An 18,070-nucleotide genomic window follows, 5' to 3' on the forward strand; every position below is an offset into this window, starting at 1 on the left:
TTTTCATGGGATGTAAAATATCCCACAATTTCTTAGAGTAATCTTCTCTTCTAAACTAGAATAAAGAAAATGAAAGGCTATTGAAAATGCATATAGGATAAGATAAGATAAAATAATCCTTTATTTATCCCACAACGGGGAATTTTACAAAATAAAATAAAAAATAAAAAAATAAAATAAAATAAAATAAAATAAAATAAAATAAAATAAAATAAAATAAAATAAAAAATAATAAAAAATAAAAAAATAAAAAAATAAAAATATATATGTCAACCTTCTAATGTTTTCTTATAATAATGAAAGAATCTTATCATCATTTTTTCTATAATAATAACAAAACATATCTTACACATGCTCGGTAGTAGATTGAGCTCGTCTCAGTAGAATCGATGATGCTGTTATCTGTTAGTCGAGTCTGCTGAAGGATTGTTGTCATTTTTTTTTTTTATCTGTGGCTAGCCGTCAGAGCTAGGCGCTTGGTTTTTCCTCTCTAACACACTTTGATCCAGCAGGTGGGTCACAGTTTATGTCAACAACTTTGTACTGCGCAAAACTGATGAATAATTGCAGTAAATTAAACGCGGTATATTATAACCGCCTGTTATCAGACATTAGATGTTAATACAAATATCAGCTAACAGTTAGCTTAACGGTAGCGTGATAGAAATGTCCTGCTAGCAGCTTAGCTTTACTAATTTCTTTACTTATTTTAAGTCATTATTCAAAACCAGCTCGTGTTATTAATTCTGCAGCTACATGATAGTTAGTAAGTCAGTCTGTTTTTATAGTTAACACTGTAACTTGTTTTGAGTTTTACGCGCAGCGAGCAGAAAATGTCCATGTTAGGTCATCTTCACACGACGGCTCTGATCACCTTTATTTACCATGTTTAGACTACAGTAATGATTCATTTATAGAGTTCTGCTGACATTCCTGATTGCATACGGTTGTGTAAGGTTGTTATTGAGGATATGCCACGCTGACAGGTCTCCCTGCTTGTGTGATTTGATCATAAATCTCTCCTTCACACTGCCTGTGACTCCTGACAACTCTGAGAAAATCAACTTCTGTGGTGTGTTTTCACATCTGAACATGTCTAACCAACATGATGATGCTTTCTTTAATGAACTGCTCGGACCTAAACACAGCTCTGTGCATTGAAACACACACCAGTACAGCTCTCAGCCAATCTCAAATTAGTCCCAGTTAAGGTGGGGCCTCCAGTTATTTATGGGTCAACAGGGTAAATAATATGACGATTGTAGTGTCACTTTCCCCTGAAGAAAAACATCTTCTGTTCTTCTAAATGCTGAAGCTGAAACTTTATATTACCGTAAGTAATCAGTGAGCGGTCAGCAGAGGAGGGGGGAGTCAGCTGATAGTCTGTGAGGTTTGACTTTTATTGAAGTGCAGATAACAGTTCAAAGAATAAAATAGAATTACTTTATTGATCCCAAACTGGGAAATTGTGGCGTTACAGCAGCAGGTTATCCAAACACACAATATGAGTAAAAGAAACCCCCACGATGTTAGCAAATCTAAACATAATATAATATTAAATACAAAGTAAATAAGTACTAAAAAAATATCAGAACTAAGAATGTGAATATATACAACCAGGATTTAACTAAGCATTACTAGTCTTAAATAGGAAGATTAAATATGGAAGATTGAATGTAAATGTGCAAGAACAGAGTCGTAAATGGTTGTAAGTTAAATATGAAAGAGTAAATGTAAATGTGCAAAAACAGAGTTGTAAATGGTTGTAAATTAAATATGAAAGATTAAATGTAAATGTGTAAAAACAGAGTTGTAAATGGACAGTATTGACATAAGTTAAAGTGCACGAGTGTAGACATATTATAAGCAGAAACTATACAATATAACGGCGAGTAGACAGACAAATGAAGTGAACATGAGTGCAGGGATTTTAAACAAGACATTTGTGTTGAGCATTTGTTCTGACACCTGTATATAAAAACAAATCTTAAACTATATAATTCATGGCAGCATATTGTTCATTACATTTTTACTATGTACTATTACATATTTGTGAGTGAGACTTCTGTTTCGTTTTTTGTTGGTTTCTTTTTTTGCTTTTTTGTTTGTTTCATTTGTTTTGTTTTGAAAGAAATTCTTAGAACAAATTTTCTTCTGATATGTTTTGTTTTTGTAACCAAACTAGTAGTGTCTTAAATACTATGATTTGTAATAAGGGTAGGTGTAATAAGCTAAAGCTTCAGCCTACACCTTTTTCGGTCAAGATGTTTTTGTTTTTTCTTGTGACCGAAATAAATGAATGATTACTACTATGTACCTTAGCATCTTAACAAGTCTCCTTATAACTCAGGTTTGTAGTTATCAATAATCACCAACTGTTGCCTGAAATACTTCTGGACCAAACGTGCAACAAAGTTAATTTTGCTCAATTTCAAAGTCAGTATCAAGTCTGAAGTAAATATCCTCATGGGCTCAGTATTAAATATAAAACTAGGATAATTAATGTATTGTTAATTAATGTATATTGTGTGCTTTATATTTTTGGGATCAGGCCAAGTATTTCTCTCTTGGATCACTTCTTTTTTTTTTTTTTTAAACTGCCATTTCTTTTTTTAATCTTTTTTTTATTAGGTGCAATAAAGTGACAAACTGGTGATATACAAATGAGGCACAAAAAAACAAACAGACAAGGTCAGGACAACGGCTCCAAAATACAGTAAATAAAAAAATAAAATAAAATAAGACAAATAAAGACAGCAAAATAAGACATCAATAGACACACATCATACTATGAACGGAAAAAATACAAAATTATATGAAATACCTAAGAAAGGATACAAAAAGTGAAAGAAGCGATAGAGAGAGAGAAGGGGATGGAGAGAAAGTGCTTAGTAAGGGGGACTTGAGAGGTCTCCTAGTAGGCAGAGTGTGGGTGAACATGGGATGTGGCAGCTCAAGAGTACAGAGAGGTGGTCAGTGATGTCATACCAGAATTTTTTTATTGGTGTACAGTCCCATGTGGCGTGCAGGTATCCGTCTGTGGTGTTTTGTGTGCAGTGTGAGCATAATTTAGAATCAGTGAAGCCCATTTTAAACATCCTCTCATCCGTGTAGTGAACTCTGTGAATAATCTTGTATTGTATGAGTTGTAGGTTTGTATTGTTTGATATGGAGAATATGTTTCTGCAGATTTGGGTCCAGAAGTCGGCACTGGGGGCTATCTGGAGGTCAGTTTCCCATTTTGTGAAGGGTACGGATACTGTTTGGTCAGATTTCAGGATTATTTTGTAGATTTTAGATAATATTTTTTTCCTTGTTTTGATATTGATTATGTCTGTGGTTAGTGGTGGAAGTTCAAAGTTGGATGTGATAATATTGATTTTGCTTTTTATAGAGGAATGAATTTGATGATATTCTAAAAAGTGCTGTTCCCCAATGCCGAACTTCTGAATCAAATGAGAGAATGAGGCAAGAGTGTTGTTATGAAAAATGTGCTCGAGGTGTGTGATGCCTTTAGTGATCCATTCTGAGAGGTGGAGTGGTTTCTTGTTTATTGTAAAGTCCGGGTTGTTCCAGATGGGAGTTTGTTTGGTGTAAGAAATAGTGGTGTTAGTTATTTGGTGAAATTTCCACCAGGCTGTCAGAGTTGTTGCTATGGTAGGGATTTTAAAACAGGGGTGGCGTTTGATAGAGGGGCTAATGAAAGGAAGGTCTGAGGTGTTGATTTCTTTGCATAATGTTTGTTCAGTGTCTTTCCAGGAGTTGTCAGATTCAATGGGATTGGTCCATTTGTGAATGTATTGTAGTTGGTGGGTAATGAAGTAGTGGAAAAAGTTAGGTGCTTGTAGACCTCATTGGGGTTTGGGTTTTTGTAGTGTTTCTAATTTAATTCTGGCCGTTTTGTTTTTCCAATAAAATTTTGTAGTGATGGAGTCAAGGGATTTGAACCAGGATTGTGGGGGCTTTGTTGGGATCATAGAAAAAAGGTAGTTAATTTTGGGTAATATGGTCATTTTTATTGTAGCAATTCTACCTATGAGTGATAGTGGTAGGGTCATCCAGCGGTGGAGTTCATCATTTATTGTTTTGAGAAGGGGGTTGAAGTTGAGACTAATTAACTCTGACAGCCTGGGGGAAATATTAATTCCTAAATAAGTGATGTTAGAGGTGCGCAGGGAGTTTGGTGATGTTTTCGCTGCCACATCCCAACTATTTGGACTGAGAGGGAGAATAGTTGATTTGGACCAGTTTATAGTGTAGTCTGAGATTTTTGAGAAAGTGTTTATGAGATTAATGGTGTCAGGTACGGATGATGATGATTTTTGTAGATAAAGGAGAATGTCGTCTGCATAGAGGCCGATTTTATGATGCGTATTTTGTGTTTTGATTCCTGTGATGCTTTGTTTTTGGCGGATGGCTGCAGCAAGTGGTTCAATGAAAATAGCGAAGGAGAGAGTGGGCATCCTTGTCTCGTGCCCCTGTGTAAAGTGAAACGGTGTGAAGTGATTCCATTGGTTGTGATTGTGGCCATAGGTGTTGTGTAAAGAACCCTCACCCAGTGAATAAAATAATCTCCAAAACCAAATTTTTTAAGTGCAGCAAATAAAAATTCCCAATTGACTTTATCAAATGCTTTTTCAACGTCCAAAGAGAGTATGACTGTTGCTGGTTTGTGAGGGTGGTATATTCGATTAGATTGAAGAGTCTGCGTAGATTACTGGATGAGTGTCTTCCTTTAATAAAGCTAGTTTGGTCTGGGTGGATGATGGATGGAATTACTGTTTCTGTACGTGATGCTAGTGCCTTACTAATCATTTTTGTGTCTGTGTTGATGAGGGATAGGGGACGGTAGTTTGATGGGGAGGTGGGGTCTTTATCGGGTTTGAGTAGGAGGCATATTAAAGCAGTGTTCATGTTTGTGGGAAGTTTAGATGTTTGTTTGATTTCTGCTGTTAATCTGTTGAAAATGGGTGCTAGAATATTCCAGAAGTGTTTATAAGTGATCTTGGATCACTTCTTATTCATTTATTTTCTGAGATTTATTTTTTGGCTCTTACTAAAATTGGTGGCAGTAGCTCAGTCTGTAGGGACTTGGATTAGGAACTGGAGGGTTTGCTGGTTCAGGTCCTCAGGTTCTTTAGGCCCTGTTTGTGCATGTGTGTATTTTTGGCCTATGTGTGTGAGAAGCATGTCTCCCAATAACAGAGTGAAAAACCAGAATTCCCCTCAGGGATTAATAAAGTATGTAAATAATAAATAAATAAATAGGACTACTGATAGTCAGAAACCGGGGGAAAGAGAGATAGGGAGGACTACATGAGGAAAAGGAGGCAAAATTTGGACTCAAGCCCGGGCCGCCTGCTTTGAGGACAACATGTTCATGGAGCGTGCGAACTAACCGCTAGGCTACCGGGATGAACTCTTAATTTAGAGCAGAGACATCTGGAACAAAATTCAAAACATTTGAATCATCGCTATGAATTTAATATGTTTATAACGTATGATGGTTGTTAAATTAAATGTAGACATTTTTAGTTTTTTGAAATAACATTTTGTAAAAAAGTATTTTGTGAATAGTAAAGTGAAACATTAAAAAACTTGAGTCAGATGTCAGTTCAGATCTTGCAGTCGGTCCATCGATATCTGTATTTGAATAGAGCGTGAAAAAAATTCATCAATGAGACCATCAACAGAAACTTTGAGCTTTTTAGAAAACATTAGAATTTCTGTCTGAATAGAGCAACTTATTTATTGACAGAGTAATTAGCAGATTAATTTTAATGATGAACATATTCAGATATGATTTATCTTTTGTGTTGTGGTAAAAGAAAATCTAATAAAGGCGAAAACTGTTGATAGGCTGCAGTTGCTTCAACTTCACACTAATGTACCTATGGATTGTGTGTGTGTGTGTGTGTGTGTGTGTGTTCATGATAAACAGGATGTTAGTATGGAGTGTGTCCCAGTTTTGCCGGACAGCCTGGTGTTGGAGATCTTCCTGCGTCTGCCCCATGATGCCGTGCTGGAAGCCGGTCTGACCTGCAGACAGTGGCTCGCTGTCTCCAGGGATGAGTTCCTTTGGAGGGAGCTGTTCTACAGCTACTACCGCATTCCACGCTCCGTACCCCGACACCCGGGTAAGTATTTAACACACACCCACTTCCCTCAACAGGTATTAAAATTGGGTGTTTTTCTTTCCTCCAATGAAAACTTGATCTATCTTTGTGCAGCTGCGGTGTCATGGTACAGGGAGTTCAGGCGTCTGTTCGACTGTATCCCCTGTGTGGAGGTTCAGACCCTGAGAGAGCACACTGACCAAGTCCTCCACCTGGCGTTCTCTCACAGGGGTCACCGGTTCTCCTCCTGCTCTAAGGACTGCACAGTGAAGGTAGGATTATTAGATTAAGCTTTCATAATGGATCTTATTTTCTTATTTTCAAGTGATTGTGTTTAGTATTTGGTAACGTCCTTAACTGCAGGCCTTTTCTTTTCTCTGGTTGACTTGTGCTCCTGCTTTGAAATGTGAAGTATTGACTGGTTTCAGCTTCTTGAACATTTGGATTTTGCTGCTTCTTGTCATCAATAATCGTTAAAAAATAGTCTTTTGGTTGGACAAAAGAAGCTTTAAGAAGACATCACTTTGGCTGAAATAAAAATTTCTGTGACATTTGATTTGGACATTTTTTGTTGACATTTTACAGACTGATCTATTAATTGAAATAAATTCCAGTCAGAACATTTTGATCAGAAAACTCTTCAGTTGCAGCTCTAAACATGAATCAGATAAATCGCAGAGTGCTTGTGCATTTTAGTCCCAGGAACTAATTTCAAAGAACTACAAGGTACTTTCAGCCTGTTGTTGTCTGCGCTTCCACCACAAAGATTATGAAAATTACTCTGCTGACATAAAATAAACCACACTTGCTTTTACTCATCATTTCTTATGTGACGCTGCTATGTAAGGTAACAGTCAGGTATCATTATTTATGTGACACTAAAACAAAAAATAGTGAATTTTAAGGTGGCCACTGATGCCCTTTCTATCATTTTTATTTTTGTCTATTTGTGATGTTTTTAATTCTTCTGTGATCTCTCACAACGTGTGACCAGCAGCAGCTGTCATCACTTTTATCATCTTCTCTTTTTGTTTTCAACTTTGTATTCTGGCTTTTTTTCTGAGCAGCTATGGGACACTGAGCGGCAAGATGGGAACATCTCGATGGTGCACAGCTCCAGCATGCGTCAGTTTAACTGGGGCTACACCCAGTTCTCCCAGTTCAACGCTGACGACACCCTGCTGCTCGTGTCCGGCGTCTACCTTGGTCCACACCACTCCTCGTCTGGGGAAATCGCTGTCATCAGTCTGGGTAAGAACCACAAACATCTCACTCAACGGTTGGGTGTCATCATTTCCGGATGCTTGATTTGATGATGATTTCACACAAATGTTTAGTGGGATTGTTTCCTTCCACAAACAACGGTTTTATCAGTATGTGTGATGTAATAATAATAAAAATAATAATAACAGTAATGTTAATGGTACATTTGGGAAACATTATACCAGCACCTCTCTAAAGCAGATTCAACAAAAAGCCCACATTCAAACCTTCACAAAGCAGGAATCTTTTATAAGAATGCTTCAGTTTGAGCTAGCTGTACCTTGTAAATGTGTAACCAAGTTTATGGTAATAAAATGAAATATTGATATTCTTCTGTTTTAAAGTAACTCTAGTAAATCTGTGACTCATTTCAACAAAATGAAGACCATTTGTCCATGTCTTTACACTCCTAAGAAAACTACACGCTGTTGTCCCGGGTGAGGAACAAACCGTACGATGTGTTCGGCTGCTGGCTGAACGAGACCCACCTGATCTCGGGGAACCTGCACTGGATCGGCAACATGACGTCGTGCTCTGTGCTCTGGCTCAACAAAGCATTCCAGGTGAGACTCAGTGCAGCATCTGAAAGCCGGTTCAGACATGTCCTGAGTACAGAGGGAGGGACTAATTAAACAAACTTTGAACTACTTTTGGTTTAGCTAGTTAGGAATAAACAAGTGACTCCAAATGGGGTCCTTCACTTGGCTGACTCGGTTTATCCTGGCAGCTCCCAGGTGTAAATAAACGGAAGCGTGTTTCATTAAATATAAAAAATAATAATCATTTTATTTTGTTTTCTCCAACAGGACGTTGAATCGGAGAACGTCAACGTAGTCAAACGCCTTTTCAAGATCCAGAACATCAACGCCAGCACCATCCGCACGGTGATGGTGGCCCACTGTCGTCGCCACGACAACCCGGATTTGCTGCTAGACTACGAGGCTCAGTCCCAGGCTCGACGGATGAAAGGGCAGCAGCAGCAGCACCACCACCAGCCTCTTCTCTTCGACCTGGGGACCTCCGGCAGCGAGGAAGATGACGAAGAGGAGGAGGACAAGGAGCGCCAGAAGGAGGCCAGGTGTCATGGCGTCTCCTCTGCCCGCATTTCTCAGCCCACTATCTCTGGCCTTGAGCAGGTTCTACAGGTGAGCGAGCTGTGACACTCAGGGACTTGATCCGAGGTTAAAGTAATGGTGTTCTTTATTTTTGCGCCTGTTTTTCTTCTTTCCTTTTAGAGTCGTAAAAACGTGGAGCCCAGTGAGCTGGAGATTGAGACCCAGGTGGCTCAGATGATGGGCAGAGTGTACACGAAGGCTCCTGCCTCCAGCTTAATCGAGCCGTCTGATCCCGATGAGGACAAAACTTACTTACTCTTCACCACTGGCAGCCTTACGTACTCCCCTCACCAGATAGGTAAGACAGAAGCTAAGGCATGCAGATGTGCTGCAAACAAAGTGCAAAAGAAAAACAAGCACAGTGCTGTGAGACGTCACGTTGTTCTTTTTGTTCATTTGAAGGAATTAAACGGATCAAGCCGGACCAGATGACCACTTCTGGTCCCGTACTCGGGGAGGAGCGGAGTTCAGATGAGTTTTTTGATTCGCTGGATCATGTCATAGATATCCACGGACACATCATCGGGATGGGCCTTTCTCCAGACCACAGGTGAGGGGAATCATTTGAAGATTCTGTTTGCCTAAATGAAGTCTTTAACATTCTTAAAAGTGTTTAAAAAGATAAACTGTTTCAGCATTTTAAGTACTTTAAGAACTATTCACCGTCCATGCCAACAGGTTTAAAAATGAATATCACGAGGTCATTCATGTGCACCGATCCACACACAAAATTTTTTTTTTTTATACATGCACTCTTGAAAATTTCTAGAAAATGTGTGGATAGGGTAAAAATGTTCCCTGTCAGGCGGGAGGAGAGAGGGTGGAGTACCAGGAGGAAAAGCATGACGTAAAGATGATGCTGCAGAAATCCACAGTGGGGGACAAAGCGACAGAGTCTGACACTATAATGATTAGCTTTTATGTCCTTATATCAATATGTGTGTACTTGCCTACTTGGATGCTGGACACACACACACACACACACACACACACACACACACACACACACACACACACACACAGCTTCAATCAGGCGGGTCAAATAGTCAGCCGAAGGAGAAGAATATACTCCTCTAAACAACATCTGGAAAGTCACATTCAACATTTTCCACTATTCTGTTTCCCATCTCATTCATAAATCTGTTTTCCTTTCAACTCTTACATATGACTCATAGACAGAAGAGGGCACTGACTGCTGTTGGCCTCTCTTATTCAGCAGCAGCTTAACATCTGGATGTGACGTCATCCCAACATTGGGCTCTGACTTCAGTTCAACCTCAGTTCCCAACATTCTTTGGGGAGCCGTTTTGAAATCCTGCTCACCTAAACGAGTGCAAGAGCCTCAGAGATTACGACGTGCATTAGTCTTTTAAGGATTTGGGCATATTTAATCTTTCATAAAGTGAGACAAATTCAGTTGTTGGGAGAATTCAGTGCATTGTTGTATCTGTAATTATACAACCTATAAATTAAAAGTATTACTCATGTATAAAGAAAATGAAGAATTGAATTATAGGAATCATATTTATTCATCAATTGACTCTCTTAAAAAATAGATAATCACAATATAATTTAATCATAAAACCAGTATCCTGAATTATTTTATCTGGAGTTGAGTGTATTGTTGCAGCCCTAGTTTTTCCTGATACAAACTAAACACTCAAAGAGGTTGGACAATAAAAAGGTCAGTAGTGTTTTCAAATACCTGTTGTTTAAGGGCTCCAAAGTGCAGGAGAATAGTTGACCCAGGGTCTAAATCTAGTAAAGGTTTGGCTTTTTTAAACAAAAATGAATGTGATAACACTTTGTCATAGTTTTTTTGTAAACCTGTTCAGAGTATTTCATGGTTTCGCCCCTTCAGTTTAACGTCAGAGAAATGTTATTCCCTCAATATACAAGGTCACACCTCACCTGAAGTTTTGACCCTAAACCCACTCCCTTCTCTCCTTGATCAGGTACCTTTATGTAAACAGTCGGGCGTGGCCTGCCGGGTGCGTGATCTCCGACCCCATGTCTCCCCCTCCGATCGCAGAGGAGATCGATCTCCACGTGATCGATCTGAAGAGTTTGAGGGAGGAGAGAAGGAGTCTGCGCGCCCACCGAGCCTTCACGCCCAACGACGAGTGCTTCTTCATCTTCCTTGATGTCAGCAGAGACTTTGTTGCCAGGTAGGTGAAGAAAAGATGCAGTTTCACACTTACCTTCCCTGCGTTCTCTTAATGTAAAAATAGGGGATTTGTTTCCCCATTTTGACTGCTTGAGTCATAGTCACATCTTCGTTTCCATGACGACATATTGTACTGGACAATCATCACAAATTCATATGATGTCTGACATTGTTAGCAACAGTATACATCAACTTTTAGGTTTGATTTAGGAGCAAAATACAAGAAGCAACCAAGTTTTAAATTCAAATAAGGCTTTTTGCTGTATGTCTATCCCACTCTCTTTTCCAGGCATTTCCTTTTATCTTTGAGAGTTTGTGTCCTCCGTTAAAGGCAGTAATTCCACCCAAAATGCTTTTCAGAAAACAAGGACAGATGTAAATTTGTAATGAAAGTCATAAAAAAAGAAGGCTGATCTTTTCTCTGGCTGGTCAATAACAGAAACATTTCTGAGGAGTTCCCCACTGAAACCTGTTTCAGAAGAGAGATAAACCACAAAAAGCAGCTTTTATGTTAGTGAGACTCACCTGCCTCTGAAGATAAGCGTATTTACCTTGTGGGGAGTTTAATGGTTGCGTTCAAGGGTCAAGATTTCCAAAGCTGATGAAAGAAAGAAGTTCTAAAGGCCATTAGTAAGACTGTATAAATACTGCTTTCAACAGCATGGTTAATAAATTATTCATTATTCATCTAGAGGAACATTCTGAGTTATGAAAAACTCCTTAGTGCTGTTTTTCAAACACGGTCAAAGCTCGTATTGGTTTTAGCATACACAAAACAAAATCAAAATGTAACATATTTATAATGCCTTCATTTGAAGAAAACATTTTTTATACTTAAAAATAATTCATAAAAACAACTGCAAAGGCTTACTTTGCGACTTTTAGAGCAGATTTTCAGATCAAAACAAATCTTCTTTTCAGACACGCCTCCTTCATCCCTCAGCCCCCCCCCCCCCGTCCTGTTTCACAAGCAGGTTTCTGTAAGACAGAGACAGCAGTAGATGATTGCTAATAAATATCTGAAAACAAGATTCTTCGTGATGTTCATCATTAATGTGAATAGTTGATTGATTTCTTTTAATGAAGAAAATGTCTTTTTATCTGCAGATAAATTCATAAGAAAATATTTTTGTAGCTTCTGAGTGAAAGGATCAAAACAGTTCACTGACATATCTCTCCCACTTCTGCCTGTAGTGGAGCAGAGGACAAGCACGGGTACATCTGGGACCGACACTACAACATCTGCCTGGCGCGTCTGGCGCACGACGACGTGGTGAACTCTGTGGCGTTCAGCCCTGCCGACCAGGAGCTGCTGCTGTCTGCCAGCGATGACTCTACCATAAAGGTGTGGCGCTCACCACGGATGGTCCGCCTGTCTCAGACTCCCTCCAGGCCGCCAAGGCCCCGCAACCTCCTGTCGTCCTGGATGAGCCGCAACAAGAACTCAACATCTGCCGGCAGTGTGAACGGAAAACCGTGAGTCAGGTTGGAAAAAAAAACAAAAAACACGTTCAGTAGGAGGGAGAGGGAGGGGGGAAAGTTTGATCTCTTTCCTCTGTGGTGTGAATAGAAATATACATACACTCCATGTATATGTACAGTGTGGAAACAGGCGGTTGTTTTGCTTGAGCTCACAATGTTGTGACGCAGAAGTGCAGGTGATCTTCAGCTGACAGGAGAGGGTTTGTGATGTGACTCAGGTGTACACAAGAGGGCGCCAGAGCACCAGCACAAGGACAGAAAGCAGCGCAGACTCTGCCCTTCTTCTGACAGGAGTGATGTGAATTTTTTTTTTTTTTTTATCACAGATAGAGGTAGTGTAGAGCTGACACCTAAACGCACAAGACGTCCAAACGTGTTCCCCAAGAGATGGTTCTTGTCAGTTTTTATTTGTCAGTTCAGGGTCAGACACAGGACTCCTGGACCTGAGGTGTAAATGTGTGTAAATGTTCTGCAGAGAGAAAACCGGTATGTCCTGCTCATCAGAGACAAACTGCTGTAACTGAGAATCATTTCAGAAAAGTCTTTTCTTATTTATGGATGTATTCAGTTGATGTCATGAGTGTAAACACCCAACGAACCCTGTCTCCAGAGAATTCAAACAAAACAAAAGGGAAGACAGCATTTAGCTGCGTTTACTGCAGTCTGCCTTTTTTTTAATCCCCTCCCATTGTTTCTGTGCCGCAGAATAGATCCATCACCTTTCTGTTCAAAGTACAATTGTTGAATAATTTTATCTAGAAGAGTTATTGAGGAGCAGTTAGCTTGACGCTAGACTGCAAAAAAAAAAAAGAAGTTGGTGTAGCTAATTGTTATTTGGACCGTTATAATGTAGAGTATTGTATTTAAACACCTTAGATCATTTGTAGCACAAAGCTGCCGCCTTTAAATCTGCCGATCTGAATCTGAACCTCCTGGAGTATTTTTTTTTTAAAGGTCACATATTATGCAAAATACACCCCCTAATTATGAGTAAAGTCCATCCTCTCCATCTTTCACCTCCTCCACTTTTCAGAAAGTGTGTGCTCAAACAGGCCGTTCGGAGATTTTCCCTTGATGACATCACATAGGGCAGTACCCCTCCCCCAGGTGGGTGACACTCCCACAGCTCGGTGTTTGTTCTGCCCTCTGAGTCTGCCTTCTCACTGAGAACAATTTGGGCAAGGGGTTAGGCATCCGATTCCAGAAAGGGGGCGTGGTCAGACACAGCTCATTTACATATTTAGACACAGACACAGAAACAGCCTGTTCTGAGCAGGGCTGAAGTAGAGGGGTTTATAGGCATGATCAAATACAGGATCAGAGTGGATTTAGAACAAGAAACTTCACAGACATGTTTCAGGGAGCTCTGAGACTTCTTTAAACTTGTTGAAAAGAAGGATAATATGTGACCTTTAAATAAAAGTGTTTTATCGTTCCTCATCATGACATGTTACAGGGTTTGTGTAAAATCCTTTTCTAGAGTGTGGTGTACTTTGACATATTGAACATGCATACAGAAAACCCAAAAGCCCCTCCAAACACATCAATACATCTATATCTATAAACAAGAACGTCTGACATTTTTATGGACGGGTATCCAATTGTTTTTGTGTCAGAAAAAAAAGAGTCCCTTTATGTGTTATTATATTTAACTGTCCCACGTTGTTTAACGTCTTTATATATATGTATGACCTTTGTTTGACCTTTAGGATACAACGTGTCTGTTTCTGTTGCTGTGAAAGAAACTGTGAAATTCACACACTTCAAAAGAGAATATTACAAGGAAGCTTTTAATGATCGGCCATGTAATAAAGTTCTGTTTAAAAACAAAACAGATTGTTGCCGCTGTTTGGAGAAGTGTTGATTTCGAGGAAGGATTGTAATCAAAAAGGTAAATTCACAGACATTCACAGCCACACAAATATAATATCCGTATCAAACAACCAAAAAGATGTCTTTAAATTGTTTTACTTTAAAGTATCGGCACAACAACACACAAACTATTTAAAATGCTCTAACACAGCCATGGAAATACAAAAGAGACAAACAATGAGATTAATAGAAATACTGCTTTTCAAAGGTTAGACTCAAAATCTGTTTATGTGTTTGAATGTTTTTGTAAACATTGGTCACCCCTTACTTTCCGATAATGACTGTCGTCCTCTTCGACATTTAATTCAGTCTTAACGCTCGACAAGCCGTCTCAAGTCAAAACAAAAAAAACAAAAAGTGACTGTAAGACATAAACCATGACATTTGCATTCAGTTACGCTTTACCCAGAAAACGGTTCAGGTACTTCACCTGGTGGACTCCTGGAGATTCCCTACCTAAGACAGTTGAGACTGATTATAAAACCGTCTATATTTATGAACTGGTTGTGTTTGCATGTCTGTGTGTCAGAGAGATCGGTGTGATTTGGTCACTTCTTCGGCTGACTCTTGCCACCAATTGAACAATATTTTCCTTGTTTTTCTAAATGTCTGTAATAGGTCAAGAACTTTCTCCTTGCTTTCTCCCCTTGTCAACTTTCTTTTCTAATGTTTGGACTGTAGCTGATTCTTTCAGATCATGTTTCCTGTCAACTTGTGTTATTTTTGTACACCCCTGTAATAAAAAGCATGCCCTGAAAGGCCAGAAGTCTACCAAAGTGTCGGATTAACTTCCTTTTTTTAAAACTTTTTTGAGCAAAGATTTCCGGTAGGTCAGAGAAGTGGACACAAACAAGAGCTTTCTCATTGGTATGAAAAAGGTGAATACAGGTGAACTCTGATCTCTTGCTGTAGACAGTCTCTCCATACAAACACAAGCATCATTCTTCTTTAAGCTACAGCATCAAACTTTGGTCTTCATTTATTCTAACAGCTCCAACATCGGCATGTTCACATTTTAAAAAATGCAACACTTGCATACTGATCAGAGTCTAATCATTAGACCGACATTTACCACGTCTACTCTCCTGAAGTCGTGTGTTAGCTTTTTCTTACTGGCTCAGAGAAGTCTGCCTGAGGAGGATGCTATTTATTAGATCCAAACAGTGTTCTGGTTCTCAAAATCGGTCTTGGTCTCAAGACCACTTTTTGAAGGTCTCGGCCTCTGAATCGAAAAGCATTTTTTGATCCCCCGCTTAGAGCTGCAACCTTCATGGTGTTACGTCTAAGTGAGTGACACGCACGCTGCACACAAGATGATGATTTTTTTAAATTAATATTTATGGTCTTGGTCTTGTCTCGGTCTCGCCCAGCCTTGGTCTTGGCCTTGGTCTTGACTCGGTCTCGATCCCTAAATGTCTTGGTCTAGTCTGGATCCCTAAATGTCTTGGTCTAGTCTCAGTCTGGATCCCTAAATGTCTTGGTCTAGTCTCAGTCTCGATCCCTAAATGTCTTGGTCTAGTCTCAGTCTCGATCCCTAAATGTCTTGGTCTAGTCTCAGTCTGGATCCCTAAATGTCTTGGTCTAGTCTCAGTCTCGATCCCTAAATGTCTTGGTCTAGTCTCGATCCCTAAATGTCTTGGTCTAGTCTCAGTCTCGATCCCTAAATGTCTTGGTCTAGTCTCAGTCTGGATCCCTAAATGTCTTGGTCTAGTCTCGGTCTCGATCCCTAAATGTCTTGGTCTAGTCTCGGTCTCGATCCCTAAATGTCTTGGTCTAGTCTCAGTCTGGATCCCTAAATGTCTTGGTCTAGTCTCGGTCTGGATCCCTAAATGTCTTGGTCTAGTCTCGGTCTCGATCCCTAAATGTCTTTGTCTAGTCTCGGTCTGGATCCCTAAATGTCTTGGTCTAGTCTCAGTCTGGATCCCTAAATGTCTTGGTCTAGTCTCAGTCTGGATCCCTAAATGTCTTGGTCTAGTCTCAGTCTTGATCCCTAAATGTCTTGGTCTAGTCTCAGTCTGGATCCCTAAATGTCTTGGTCTAGTCTCAGTCTGGATCCCTAAATGTCTTGGTCTAGTCTCAGTCTGGATCCCTAAATGTCTTGGTCTAGTCTCAGTCTGGATCCCTAAATGTCTTGGTCTAGTCTCGGTCTTGATCCCTAAATGTCTTGGTCTAGTCTCGGTCTCGATCCCTAAATGTCTTGGTCTTGTCTCGGTCTCTGAGCACTCTGGTCTCGGATATGTCTTGGTCTCGGTTAGTGTGGTCTTGACTTCAACACTAGATCCTAATGTTTTAAGTCTTAAACCAAATGAGGGCTGAAACTGATGGTTCTATTCAAAAATGCATTCATCTTTCAGACACATTTACCTTTTCAGTTTAGAGTCCCTGGTAGAGGATTTGAAATATATTTTGGCTTACTGACAGTCCTTTAGTACAAACACATTCAGCTTGATATAAAACATATTCTGTTCATAACTATGTCAGCGTAGGAGCACTGTTAGATGAAGAGGAAGAGCTTGTCATTTCTTAGAATAAGTTCTCTTTGGGACATGGTGTTCTTCTAAACTAAAAACTTTCATCATCATCATCATCGTGCTATTAAAATGTCACCAAGCCTCCAGAGAGTGAGCTTCCGCAACGAAAAGGAAGTTCCACATTTTCACAATAAGTTCCGTCTTTTGACAAGAAAATGACACGCATTTCCTCTAGTTGGTTTTATTGCTTATTGCTTCTGGTTTGTTGGCTTTTAAAATAAATCAAGCCATGATGTCATATTGGTTTCCATTACTGCCCCACAGCAGGGGAAACACACGGTATATCAAGCTCTCTTGTCGTCTGACCGTAGACCTGCAACAGGTCTATGATGACTGAGGTGTTAAGTTTCTTTTTCTTGTAGTAAGTTCTGTATGGGGCTAATCTAGGGGGGTGGGGGATACAGTTTCTGCCTACACTGTTTTTCAATGCAAGCGTTTAGGTTTTTTGGGGTTTTTTTTTATCACTTCAAATTGAGTTAAGACAAAACTGACATAGTCTCGCAGCTCTGTGTGGCTTTAAATGCTAACACTGGTATGGTGACACGCTCAAAATGAAACCTCCGAAGTTCAAACAACCACAGAAACGTAGTTTATCATTTTGGTTTTCTCACTTTGGCTTTTAGCTTCTCAACATAGCTGCAGTTGATGAGAAGTCGTGGTCAGCTAGTTTCCTGGTTTTAGATCAAAACTACAGTATAGAAAAAAATAAAGTTTAAACCTAGTTCATGGAGGTTGATAAAAAAAAGTTGAGTTTTTAAAATTCATCTTGAAGAAGAAAAAAAACATCTAAAAAAGTTGAGATGTTTCATGAAACATAAGAGCAAATGTCATCCTCATGTTGGTGAGGTTGTGTTAGGAAGTAATCAACAAAGTCATTAGCATTCATTCTTGACATCTGTCTTAGTTTTTTTTAGATAATGGATTAACCTGCTGGAGTTGTTAGGGGACCACTGACGTCTTAGGGATTCACCCTCTGGGGACCATGAATCTACTATTTTTCATGGCTTGCTGCCTCAAATTGTCTCCTTTTTTAATGTTACTGACACATTCATTTAATGATGTTTTCACTTCAACTTAAATTATCGAGCAGTCACCTGGTCTCTGTGTGAAAGTTTGACAGAGTAGCTCACTTGTCTTTCGTCTCATTGCTTTAAGTTCTTTCAATTTTCGTTTGCAGAAAATTCTTGCGGCTTTTACTTTCTGTATGTTTCTTAAACTGTTAAACTTGGCACCTGACATCATCTAGTGTAACATTTGAATAAAGAGGGGACTTGCACGAGGGACTAAACTAAAAGTGGCAAAATGTGTGCAGCAGAGACCCCAGTATGATGCAAAACCCACCAAATAGATTTTCAATAATGTAAGTGTCCAGATATTAAAACTGTATGTCCAAGTTTAAGTTAAAATATGAAATCTCTCAGCCCAGTTATTTAAACTCACCGGAATAAAAGAATAGATTTAAAAACTGATTCCCCTGATGATTTAAATAAAGGCTTCAGGTATTGAAGAAAAAGTACATTATGT

The 18,070-nt window shown here is 39.3% G+C and overlaps 1 protein-coding gene and 1 long non-coding RNA gene across 3 annotated transcripts in view; both read left to right on the forward strand.

Annotated features, from left to right (window-relative positions):
- LOC132992685 (uncharacterized) overlaps positions 1-14,791 on the forward strand; it is a 93,531-nt gene extending 78,740 nt beyond the window's left edge. The window contains exon 2 of the long non-coding RNA XR_009676358.1: positions 13,232-14,791. This is a non-coding gene — a long non-coding RNA (uncharacterized LOC132992685). The remainder of the gene's footprint in view (positions 1-13,231) is intronic.
- On the forward strand, positions 408-13,975 carry fbxw5 (F-box and WD repeat domain containing 5). 2 transcript variants are annotated; one of them, XR_009676357.1, is made up of 11 exons: positions 408-512; positions 5,942-6,137; positions 6,231-6,388; positions 7,184-7,367; positions 7,794-7,942; positions 8,186-8,524; positions 8,615-8,792; positions 8,897-9,044; positions 10,450-10,662; positions 11,856-12,962; positions 12,997-13,975. XR_009676357.1 is itself a non-coding variant. In XM_061062158.1 (10 exons), exons 2-10 carry the CDS (start codon positions 5,951-5,953, stop codon positions 12,139-12,141), a joined length of 1,842 nt encoding a protein of 613 aa, XP_060918141.1. In that variant the 5' UTR covers positions 408-512; positions 5,942-5,950; the 3' UTR covers positions 12,142-13,975. The 2 variants fall into 2 exon arrangements, 1 of the variants encoding a protein (XP_060918141.1); XM_061062158.1 differs by having other exon boundaries at positions 11,856-13,975.
- Positions 14,792-18,070: the final 3,279 nt, after the last annotated feature.

Source organism: Labrus mixtus, chromosome 17 (genome assembly GCF_963584025.1).
Source record: "Labrus mixtus chromosome 17, fLabMix1.1, whole genome shotgun sequence".
In the NCBI taxonomy this organism is placed as follows: Eukaryota; Metazoa; Chordata; class Actinopteri; order Labriformes; family Labridae; genus Labrus; species Labrus mixtus.